Source organism: Mesoplodon mirus, assembly GCF_964341445.2.
Source record: "Mesoplodon mirus genome assembly, chromosome: 4".
Classification (NCBI taxonomy): Eukaryota; Metazoa; Chordata; class Mammalia; order Artiodactyla; family Ziphiidae; genus Mesoplodon; species Mesoplodon mirus.
In genome coordinates this window covers 95,112,553-95,125,052 of record NC_138979.1, presented here as the reverse complement: position 1 = coordinate 95,125,052, position 12,500 = coordinate 95,112,553, and the positions used below count along the sequence as shown (strand labels likewise).

The 12,500-nt window shown below is 48.4% G+C and overlaps 1 protein-coding gene across 1 annotated transcript in view; it reads right to left on the bottom strand.

The window, feature by feature from the left end:
• The window catches only part of TNFAIP8L3 (TNF alpha induced protein 8 like 3), a 40,534-nt gene extending 31,248 nt beyond the window's left edge, over window positions 1-9,286 (bottom strand). The window contains exon 1 of the mRNA XM_082618291.1: window positions 9,036-9,286. Coding sequence (XP_082474417.1) covers window positions 9,036-9,087 — 52 coding nt within the window. The 5' untranslated portion in view covers window positions 9,088-9,286. The remainder of the gene's footprint in view (window positions 1-9,035) is intronic.
• Window positions 9,287-12,500: the final 3,214 nt, after the last annotated feature.

The window sequence follows — 12,500 nt, the reverse complement described above, 5'->3', positions numbered from 1 at the left end:
TATATATGTTTTGGGGGAACGATAGAGGAGCCAGAGTGTGGCCTCGAATTCTGGTTCTGATGCTGCCTGGCAGTGTAGCCAATGTTCTTAGTGTCCCCAAGTAAATATTTCAGAAGGGGGACTCTTGTTTTCTTACAAAACCCCTTCTTCCCCAAATAAAGGTCTCTTGCATCTTTTCAGGATTGCTTTTGGACTACATTCTTCTGGAAAAGCACATCTATTCTTAGGGCTCAATCTGATTTTCCTCTTTGTACTGTTTTCACATATTCTACCATGAGCTTGCATGCCTTTGGTGGAAAATAAATGTTACTAAAAAACAATACGTTAGAGACACCACTAAAAACTCAAATCCCAGTTATCCAGCTCAGAATCTCAAGTTCTCTTCATTGCACTACAGTCTCATCTTCGAGTTTTCTCTTGCCCTTGAATCCAACTGGTCACCCTGTCCTAGGGATTCTGTATCTGGAATGATTCTAAATGCTGGAGTGGAAAAAGTACCTTAGGACCCAACCTAAGTACACTCTGATAGAGGGAACGTTTGTTTGTCTTTGCACCTCTCTTGACTCTGCTTCTCAACCCTTCTCTCCTCTTGGGGTTTGCCACATTCACTACGCACCAGGTTCCCAGGACCCTAGACATGCACGTGGCTGCAGGGTCCTCCCAGGACCTTCTCTCTCTGACAGCTGCTTTGTGCTGCTCCCCTGATCTTCCCTCCCAAACCACCCCTCACCAGCCCCTGTTCTGGAGCCTGTGACAGCCCATCCTTGCCCATGTGTTATTGGGCCACTGAAGGTAATGTCTGCAGTTTAAAGCAGGGCTTTCTGGAGATATAATGTGCTAACCTACCAGAAGGAGCCTAATGAAGGAACTTAATGGTCTGAAGGGCCCTGTGGGAGCTGGTGGGGGATGTAAAGGAGCCTGGTGGCATCCATCGATCTAACTACATAGTCTACCTGGTAAAGAGCACTGTTTTTGGAGTTAGTTAGACTGGCTTCATATCCACTGAGAAGCTGCACATCCCTGAGCAAATTACTTAATCTCTCTGTGCCTCAGTTTCCTGGTCTATAAAATGGGGTTATTTATAGTACCTAGCCCAGAAGGCCTATATAAGGCTTAAATACCATATAAACAGTTAACCCAGTCTGAAATACATTGTATGTGCTTAATTAATATAAAATTAAATAAAAATTCAAAACATCATTATTATTTTACATTCAGTACTAGCCCTCTGGGGCTGGACTCTGGCTGGCAAAGACTATCCTCACAATTTCTCATCTTGTTTGATATATGCACAACTTCTTAAACCTAGTTTCCCTACCCTGTAACCTGAACCCCAGCCTTCTCTCCCTGACTTTCCTAACGTTACTCCAAGGAACCAGACTCAAACGTGGTAGGAAAGCTGCTGCAGAGGCCGGCAGACAGCCCCCACCACTTCCCTCCCATATTATTCACTGAAAATCTGTTTACCTTCCCAGGCCCCAAATCAGGGATGCAGGACATGTGTGCTCACCAGAACAACCTTTTACAGAATTTCCTCCTGCACACGAAACTGGATGCCTCTACCATACAGATATCAACTGGGAGTCTCCATGAAGCTACGCATCACCAAAATGCTTCCTTTCGGGGCTAGAAAAGTTTCCCGGAAAGCATATTTTACTTTCCAGAAGACAACCTAGAAGCTAGTAGCTGCTGCTGTGGTTTTTCAACTGTTTAAACCAGTACTTGGACACCACCAAAGTGTCTCCTTTTTTTTCCTGGAGAACTGAATTACAAAATACTGGTTTCTATTAGGGTGTGTCTAGCACTTTCTGTGCTGCCAGGCTTCCATGTTTATAGTCTGCACACTAGATTTTCCATGAACAGGCTCAAATTTATTCCCAGGCAATGATGTTTAGGAAACCCAATATGAACGTGAAGATTGTTCTAAAGCAGTTTCAGAATTTGTGTTATGCAGTTGCCTAAAACGAGCATGTCTGATGTATAAAAAATAATATATTTTGGGGCATGTCTTAATATATGTTGGGGAAAAGGTACTCACTCTCATATGTTTTCTTGGATTGAGGTATCACAGGAAACTTATTTTTTAAATTCTTCTTCTCTATCCTTTATTTCTATACTTGTACAGAATACAGCCCAAACACCCACCTACACATGCATTTTACAGAAAGAGTTGGAAGCCAAGTGACTGAAAAACAAAACAAAATTATGTATATAGTGTCTTTAAAGAGATTTACATGTGAATTCAAATGGGAGCCAATGGTAACTCTGGAGGACAATGAACCAGTTAGAGAAAAGTGCTAATGGGAAGTGTGACTATGATTTGGTTTTGATGAGAAATAAAAAAGCAGGCGCCGTGTTTTTAGAGAAAAATAAAGTAGGAAGTAGAGCTTTACATTTACACACACATTCTGTCTCCAGCTCCCAGAAACTTACATGCTGGCCACAATCACCACAACATCCAGTGTTACGTTTTGAGCAGGTCCGCCCTCTCCTCCCTTTAGCCCTCTAAGGGGGCCCCACTGCTCCAGGCCATGCTTCTCACAGGCTCCTGTCCTTGCCACCTCCTCTGTTTCCCCTGACTTGCTCTTCTCCCCCATCTAAATCCTTCACTCCTTCCAGGCTATCCTCAAGGCCCATCTCCTCCATGAAGCCTCCCCACCAGAACCCCAAGTCACGATGCCCCATGCTCCAAAGCCGACACTGTTTATTGCTGATGCTGCCCAGTCTTGCAGATTCCTTTTGGGTGGGTGTTTTCTCTCCCTATGGCTGCAAGCCTCTTGAGGGTGGGGCCACACCTAATTCCATTTCGGTGTAACTGAAATACCATAGCACCTCCACACACTGAACACAAAACAGAGGATCAGCCAACATCTATTGGATCTGTGAGGTCTAAAATGGCTAATTCCATCTGGCTATCTAAATTGCCCTAATGAGGTCTAGATAATGTTTATAGCTCAACAACTATCCCCTGAACTCTGCCCGTATGCAGGGCTGCCATCCATCATGAAACATCCCTGAGGAACTCTGGAGGCCATCTGTGGTGAATGCACGATGTACGATGGACGTAGGGCCCAGGTTCCCTTCCGGAATGAAGGACTAAGCACTTCACAAGCTGCTGGTAGTGATGCCTGCAGACAGCCCTCAGCTGAAGGGAACAGCTTCGCCCAAGGTGCAGGGATGGCATGAATCTAATGACTAATCATTATGTCAGGGGATATAAAGGCCTGGCCCCTCACCCCAATTCAGTTCTTTTTTCTTTTTTTTTTTAACATTTATTTATTTGGCTGCACTGGGTCTTAGTTTCAGCACATGGGGTCTTTAGTTGCAGCATGTGGGATCTAGTTCCCTGACCAGGGATCGAACCTGGGCCCCCTGCATTGGGAGTGTGGAGTGTTAACCACTGGACCACCAGGGAAGTCCCCCAACTCAGTTCTGAAGGGTTTTCCAGCTCCAGAGCTCGAGGCTATTGTTGGGTCTGCATTGCAGCTCAGCTTCTCACTCTGCCCAGTCTGGCATCCCTCCCCTCTCCTTCTCTTTCCCAGGTATTGATCCCAAGAGCATCCCCAAATAAGCACACTGCATGCTAACCTCCATCTCAGAGTCTGCTTCCTGGGGAACCAACCTACAACATCATCTATACATCCATCCATCTATCTAGCCAGCCAGCCAGCCAGCAAACTACCACTGTGTTTAGGGCACGCAGGTGGTGTTTGTGGGTGCTGATAGAGGTGAAAAAGATCCAGTCTTTACCCTTAGGGAGCGAAGGCCAGTACAAGAGATGAGACATGTACAGGAATAACTGTGAAGCACACAGTGGAAAGTGGATGGTGTCAAGAGAGAACATATAAACAGAGATACAGCCAGGGTATAATCCCAGGGCAAGGGGGTGAGAGTCTTCAGGCACTGGCTTAAGATGTGACCATCGGTATATGCTTCCTAACTCTCTATCTGGTCCCAAGCCCTGGAGACAGGATGGACTGTGTCCTTATCTCTCTTTGCACTTCCCATACTTCCCAACACAGAGTCCCAGACAGTGCAAGAAATCTTAAAACACTGAAGCAGAACACTGAAGGACCGCGTTGGCAGTTCTACTTTATAGGACAGGTTTCTGGCTGCCTGTCTGGCCTTTTAGTGCAGAGTTCTCAGGAGGCTCCTTAAGATGCTCATTCATTTATTATGTCCATAAAACCTTGGGAACATGAAAGCACAAGACAAGGCCCTGACCCTCAAAGCAGCCCACTATGTGGATGAGGCAGAGGCCCCTGAAAATGTCCACAAATAAGAACAAGACCTGGGACTATGACTAATAGCCAAGTGGTACATCATCCCCAGGGACCAGGTGGTCCCTGCCCTTGGTCAGCCAGTCCATCAATCGTCAAAGGTCACTCTGTCAGTTGACAAAGGTTACTGAATAGCCTCCACGAATAACCCAACAATGAGAATCAACAAACTCCAGAACCTCATGATCCTCCAAAACCAATGCCCCAGCATAATTTACTGTCTACAGGGGAAAAGCACCTTTAAGAAAATTTAAGTCATCACTATTAAGTGTCTGATGGAAAGAAAAGAAGCACTGGCAGGGTGGGGAAGCCAGTCTCCTGCATTTCCCTGCCTTAGCCCAACTCAACATGCCAGTCCCCTTCCACTCTCCCTCTCCTTTTACTGCTTTTGTACAATCTGTCACCAACTTCTGTTGTTTGTTTCTCTGAAATGGCATTTGCATCCTTCCTCTTCTGCCTCGCTTAGTGCTACCACCCCCTCCGATTGTGTGGCCACGAGGCCCCAAGCCTAGGCCATCCCTGCACTTCATGTCTGTCTGATGTGGCTTCTGAAAACCCAGATCTCAGTCGGTCATGTCTCTGCTCTACTATCAGCGCAACGGGGGCTCCTTTGGCACCATCAGGTACTAGTTATTAAGACCCCCTGTTGTCAGTGGCTCTCCCTACACTCACCTAACTTTACTTCCCAATACTCCTTAGTATATGTCCTGCACTCCAGTCACCTCCCTGTTTATCTGTGCCTTTGCTCAATGGTGTCTGACTTCTGAAACACCTTGTCTCCTCTTGACCAACTATTGAATCCTACCCACTCCTTGCCACTTTGTGGCAAGCTTAGGACCGAGGTGATGGGAAAGACAGGAAGGACAAAGTCAGGGGCCTGCTGTTTTCCTATTTCTTTTATTATTTTGAAGTTTCCCTACCACATCCTGATTCCATCACACAGAAATGCTTTTCTGTAGCACCTACCCAGCCACAGGGATGCTCCATCAGCTTGACTGCCCCAGACCACCTAGCTCTGGGTGGAAGGAGCTTGTCATCTTGAGCTGGGTAGACTATCTCTGTCTCACAAGTCAGAAAGGGAAAAAGCTGACACTGCTAATGTTTACTCGCTTGTTATTTCCTAGGAAAGACTCAAATCATTGCCGAGTTAATACACCAAGCTCTAGGATTTCTGAGAGATGGATGGTGGGTTTGTCAAAGGAGAGACTGCCAAATTGGGTCTCTGGAAAGAATCCAGTGTTCCATAAACCCTGTCTCTTTCCTTACCATAGAAAGAACCATAAAATGACAGAAAGGCAGAGGAGAGCTGCAGGCAGCAGAATGACTTAGAAGCACCATCCTGTGCTTCCTGAAAAACAGAAAATGCAGATGAAGACAAATCTCATCCACACACACCCCCTTTACTTCCTATGCAGGGTACTGCTTGATGAGAGAGCTGCACAGCAGATACTGGGGAGCTCTTTGGAAAAGTCTCCTGAAAGGGGTACAGTAAAGAGTAGGTGGTGCTCAGAGATTTCCTCACTGTCAATTTTTGACTGGGAAGGCTACGAGATGGGCAAAAATGGAGAGGAGAATGGTGAGTACCTCCTGTTCCTCCTGTTACCTTGAAGGGAAAAGGTGCACCAGTGTGTGGGGGGCAATTAACCCCTCTCCTTCTATTGGAAGTGGCATGAAAGTGGCTAATCTCCAGGTTATCAGGTGGACTGGGTAAGGCCACCTTCTCTACTTTGTGCAAGTTCTCTAGAGCTGAAAGAAAAGGATGGTGAAAGCAGTAGTTTTGAATGTTCCCATCTTTATGACTTCAGCTGGAAGATGATGTGGATGAGAAGACGTACCTTAAAAATAACTTCCCCCAAACAAACAAACACATCTGCACACACACACACACACACACACACACACACACACACACATGAGAGAGAGGTGGGGGGAATGAGAGAGTGAAAAGGATAAAATTCAAAACAAATCTCCTTAGGCAGTTACATTAGTGTGATAATAATGACAATAATACTAATTGTTTTACACATGCCTAGTGATTTACATTTTACAAAGCTCTGGGGTACATTATTTAGCAGTATTCTTAGAACATAATCCAATCAGGTGATAAAAATAGCAGCTGCCATTTACTGAATGATTACCAGGAGGAACACTTTTCATGTGTTATTTAATCCTCACACCCCCCGCCCCACCTTGTACTATTGTTATCCCCATTTTACAGAAGGGGAAACTGAGGTTTAGAGATGTTAAGTAACTTGCCCGTCAGGTAGAGATTGAGACCTGGGTCTTTCTGATTCCAGAGTCCAGGCTCAGGACCTTAATAAGGTCTGTCTTATGGCAGGGCTTTTTCATAAGTTCAGGAAGGGGAGGGCACTGAGGAGGAAGCAGCCCTTCATCTTATCTCCCTGTGAGGTAGGTACACACAGACACACACATTAATACTCTGAGAGATCCCACTTCCTCTGCTGTGCTTCTCAGTTACAAACCCATCCAGCTTGCACAGATACAGGTCCACAGATGAATGTCATGTTATTACAGGGACAATGGTCAACTCCTATGGATAATTTAACCAGTATCTGAAGCTGCAACAGGAGTTTCCATTTGATAGTATGCAGCCATAGCAAGACGATGAATTAGCAACTAGTTTTGAAGCTTTGTCACGAAGAATATTTTAAGACTGAAAATAATGAGGGAGACTGAATGCCATTTAGCAGAATGGCTTGTGACATTCAAATAAATGTTCAACCTGAGATTCAAGCACACAGAGGAAGAAGAAATGACTGTAGAAAACAGTAAGGCGCAAACAAATGGTGACAGCTCAGAGAGCTGGCTGCCCTCTTCTTCTTCAGACCCATCTGACCTCAGGAGTCACAACTGCTGTTAGTTGTGCAGAGGTCTTCTGACACAAACACACATGAACACCCTGGGATACTCCTTGCTGGGCAGGCTGTGGGGAGAAGCAACTGGACCCTTAAGAACTCCTTCCCTCCCCTTTCATCCAAGTACCAACTCTTCTGTCTCCTGCCATCCCCCCTTCCCCTCCCCCTCCCCTCCTCTTCAAAGCCTCCTTATCCTCCTCCCCTTCTCCATCAACCGGCATAAAAGATCTGAGGGTGAGAGCAGGGAGAGCATGTTAGTTCCTCGGATTTTGAGAGAGTAAAGTGTCAGTGTCAATGTACTCACTCCCCCTCCTTTTGAGCTCTAGAGATATACTTAGATAGACACAAAACACCCACTGGAACTTTTAAATGATGTGAAGAGATCCACAAGCCACCTGTGAAACAAAGTCTTGGTGCTTCACAGTCACAGGAACATACAGGTTCGAGAAGGGCTCATGTTTATTACTTATGTCCACACATCCCTACAACAAGCAGGTGGCCCTTGCACACACACAGGCATCTGGACGATGCCATCTTTCTTTTCCTCCATTCTCATCTCTTCCCACCCAGCTGTAGATGTTGACCACAGCTGCCCTGTGAGAGGCTGAGGGGTATGATGCAGTAAAAAGGGAGTCACTCCGCCCTTGGCTACTCCCTGGCTCTGATTCGTGGGTAAGCCACTTAGCCTTTCTGAACCTTTGTAAAATGGAGATAACAACCACCTGGCTAGGTGCTGTGAGGATAAAGGAGAATAATATACGTAGGGCCCTTGGTACAGCTCCTGGCGCTGTCCTGCCTGGTTCCTGAGCCTGCCTTCCTACACCCACGCCTGGGCTGATAGTGCCTCCGGTCACCCGGTCCCCACCCTCAGGACACTGGTCTGACACTGGGAAGATTGGGAACTAGTCCGGGCCCTCAGGTCTGTACCAGGAGGGTCCCAGCTGTCAGGTCACAGGTGTGCTGGCCAGGGCTAGCCTGCAGGGCCACGCGGGCACAGGGAGCCACGGTCACGTGGGAGGGCCATAGGTCTCCCGCCCGTGGACCTGCAGGCAGAGGGCAGAGCGGGCTGGTGGAGGGGGGCAGAGCCCGAGGATAAGTCGACCCAAGGCTGTGGGTGGCTTCCTCCTGTTGCTCAGTATTAGGGAGAGGCGGGGGAGGACATTCATTATTTCCTAAGTAAGCATCCACCCGTCGCTTCGATAACTATCGATTGTGAAAAGCTGGCGGCGCCCCTTAAAGGCGAAGCCGGGACCCCGCGCGCCGCCGCCGCGTCTGTCTTCCCGGACCCTTCGTGGGGACCTCCTCCGCGCATGCAGGGCAGCGATGGGCCAACGCTTCTGCATCGGCTCATCTAGCAGCTTCGGGAACTGCAACCACGAGCTGTGGTTTGACTCCTGCCCGCCCACCCCCGGGGGCCTTTCCTTTCCAGAGCGTCGTGTCACGCCCTCGGAGCGGGTCACCTGTTCCGCAGCGTCCCTGGCGCCCGGGGTTCGAGGACCCGGCCGGCGCTCGGAAAGTTATTTCCAAAAGCAGATAGGCAGCAACCCTCGCTGCAGCAAACTACAGGACACGGATTACTCGAACCCTGCCCCACCCCCACCCGCCCGGCGACCGGAGCCCGCTGCCGGAGTCCCGCAGCGCCGAGAGCCACCCGCAAATGCACCTACTCTCCCTCCAGCGCCCGAGTGCAATGGGGAGAAAGCCTCAAAGCAAACTCACAGCGCAGAGCCATCCCAGTCCCGGCCCGGAAGGGATCGGGCTGCTGGGGATTGGCCTCCCGCGTGGCCGCTCCGCCCGAGAAATACTCGCGATTTCCCGCCCCGGCCTCCCCTCCTCTCTGCCCCAGCCTTCCCGGCTGGGCTGCTGCGACTCCTCGTACCTGCGGCGGTCCCGGGCTCGCCCTCGCTCTGCTCGCCGGAATCCGAATCCATGCTGCCGGCCGAGCGTCCACAGCCTCCCGCCCGTCCGCGGAGCGCACGGGACCGGCCGGCGTCCGGACTCGGGCTGCCGCGTCGCACTCCGGCCGGGCAATGCGCGGCGGCCGCGGCCAGGGGGCCGCTCGGCAGAGGCTAGCGCCGCCCGCGCCCCGTTCCCCGCTCCCCGAGCCCGCCGGCCGGTGCCTGCTTGCCGCGCGGGGCGGAGGGTGGGGCGCGCCGGGAGAGCGCGGGGAGGAGGGCGGGGAGGCGCGAGTGGGGAGGAGCAGGAGCGTCCGGCGTCCCGCGGGCTCCAGCCTCGGGTTAAATACCCGGGGGGCGGTGCCGCTCCTCCACCCGCGCCCCCATCGGGCGCCCGGAGCCCTGAACTTGTGGAGCCGGGCGAGGTCGTGTGAGTCGGCGAGGCTGAGCCCCTTCCCTTGGAGGTGGCCAAGTTTGGAGAAGTCTTAGGTGAAAAAGCGCCTCTACGCAAGTAGGAGAAGGGGAGGTTCAGAGTGGGCGTGCTGGGGCTGCCCGTGTTCGAGTCTAACTCCACAGTTCGGAGACCTTGGCCGAGTGACTTAACTTCTCTGTACCTGTTTCCTCACCTGGAAAATGGGGACAATCAGAGTTCCCTTTTGTCCGGGAGGTTGTGAGGGGAGTATATAAATTATGCGTGTGAGGGGCCGAGAGCAGGGCCTGGAACTTAGCGAGGAAGTAAACGACGCGCGGAGGCAACGCTGACGCTGCTGGTTCTTCTCCCGGTGCGGGCGGGGGCGAGCAGGTTGGGCAAGCAGCTGTGGAGCGGGTTTCAGGACGGGGAGCCCTCGCGGGCGCCCCAGGCAGGACCGCCCTGCTGCCAGTCAAGGAGCCAGGCCACTTCCAGGCCCCGACGCAGAGGCAAGAACGGATCTTAAAACCTTTACTTTGTCTTTAACACAGAGTGCTAAGCTTCCTCAATATCCCCTCCTTCCACTTTCTAAAAAAAAAAGAGAGAGAGAGAGAGAGAAGCGGCTGTATATTTATTTAGTAATTAAGAGACTAAACTAGGGGGGAAATGCACGGAGCAGTAAGGCCTGAGGGGATCCTTTGTTGTTAATTCGTGATTATCCACGCAGTCTTATTTTCTCCCTGAATTTTCAGCTCCAACACTTACATAACTTTAGACCGGCTTCTCAACATACAAATTGTGGGCAGAGAATACAAACACACTTTACTGACCTGCGCAAATGAAATTGGGAAGAGAAAAGTCTACCAAAAAGCACCGTTTATTGTTTCCTGTGTGCACCCATTTAATCTCTACAACGACCTAGTGAGGAATTTAGGTCGAATGATTTGAAAATGCTTTTTTGGAGGTAAAAAATGGTTGAAAGTTGGCAGTTTCGTAGAATTTAACCTATATTGTTATCTCCATTTTGAGATGTGGAAGCTGAGTCTCAGAGTAGATAACTTTCCTGTGGTCTCAGGTCCAGTATGTGGGTGAGTTGGGCCTTGAAATCTGGTCTGATGTGCGGACCTGCTACTGACCGCTAGGGTATAGTGTCGCAAGTGTGTTTGGCCTCTTGGCTACCTGAAGTCTACCTCCTTTGGTGAAGGTATGGGCTTCTCAGAGTGCACATACAGCTCTCCTTTGTGTTCTCAGAAAACGTTTTTTGGATGGCCAAACTCATGAACTTTAGCTGGTAAAAGTTGGATGGATTGGAAGGGTCAGAAGAACCCCACGCTAGAAGTGTGATCTTGGGCAAATGGCTTGACCTCCCTCAGTTTCCTCAGGTGATGGCATCTCCTTCATAGGGTGGTTGTAAGGAAGTGAATGAAATAATGAGTGTGGAATCTAGTACCCAATGTCTGGCACACACTTGATGTTTGATAAATGGAAAGAATGTTCTTAGATCTAATGGGTCCCATTTAGAAAAACAAAATATTTTAAAATCACATTTTTAAGTGAAAAGAAAATAGTAGCAGCAACATTTGGATAAAAGTTGACACTCAAAAAACAAATAGCTGGGATCATTTAAAAAGTTTGGCATCATAGCTTTGTAGTCTTGAGGAAAAACAACGATGATAGCGTCAGAGAACAGAGTGTATTGGATTGAAAAGTCATCCAGCTTCCTCTAAGAAGTTGTTGCCTAGGTTCAACAACAGGAAATGTGAAACTTTCACTTTTCGCTTAGACCTCCTTTCCTGGCACTTGATGGAAGCATTTTTGTTTTTGTTTGTTTGTGTGTTTGTTTTAATGGACAGGTGGTCTGGGTTGAAGACAGAAATACCACTGAGACCTCTGTGTATCTCAGAGAAAACAGGGAAGCTCACTACTGGAACTTGATCAACAGTAAACAAAGTACTGGGAGTGCAGTTCACGATACAGATATGTCCATCAGTCATCAGATCTTTACTGAGTACGAAGTACACTTTAGACCAGAGATAAAATTCTGTGGGCAGAGGGAGGGGGAGGGCTAGTCACAGTGCTCCTGAAAAGTCTATGGGGTGAGTCTAATAAACAACACCTATTCATTTATCTGTCCCTGTGTTCAGTCATAGAATATTTCTGCAAAAGGAGGCAGACGTAGAATGAAAAATTGAATGTGGAATTAAACAATGGAGAAGAGGGATCCAAACTAAATAAGATCTCCATTCCAATTTCCTATGATATTCAATCTGTTGTCATGGGATAGCAAGACAAAGGGAAATGACTGCTGGCACGCATGTGTGTTTAATGAAGAACATTAGTGGAACATACCTTATCTGTCCTCCCAGTGTGGAAAAATCTGTGTAAGAGAAGGAAGTCCTTAAAATAGTATCCCACGGCCGTCACCCCCACGAAAACAGTGAAATCTGAGGTGGTGAATCTCCTTTACAAACCAATCCTAGTATATTTCTTTAACAGAAAGAAAGAAAGAAAGAAAGAAAGAGAAAGCTCTTAGAAAAGAGGAAAGGACTTCTCTAATTCCTCTGTGTATTTTTAGAAGAATGGCATCGCTTTGCAGACTTGAATCTAGAGTCTGAGGGTTATAAACTGCTTTCCTCAATGTTTCCACTACATCTTTTCAGCCTGGCTACTCTTCAGACACAAAAATTTCTCTTACTGGTCATTTCTTAGCTTCAGCTAATGAAATCAGTGGCTTTTTAAGGAAATTGTCTGTCTGGTGGGAAAAGCATATTTATTTGTAAGGCGTCAAGAAACAGATCATAAAATAGATCCATTTCTGCTAACACAATAATACTCCTTTGATCCAAGCCAGTGCTATGACTCATCTGCCTGTCTTCTCTTGTGGGATGGAAAGGGAGCTGTCTGCAACCTTCGGCAGACAGCTGGGAGAAGGGAGGGAGGGAGGTTCCTCTCACAAACCAGGGCTGTGGTTCTACTTCGAAAACCCACAGGGTTCTGGAACTGCTGTTTTTCTGGGCTGAAGTGGCCCTTGGTACTTTGG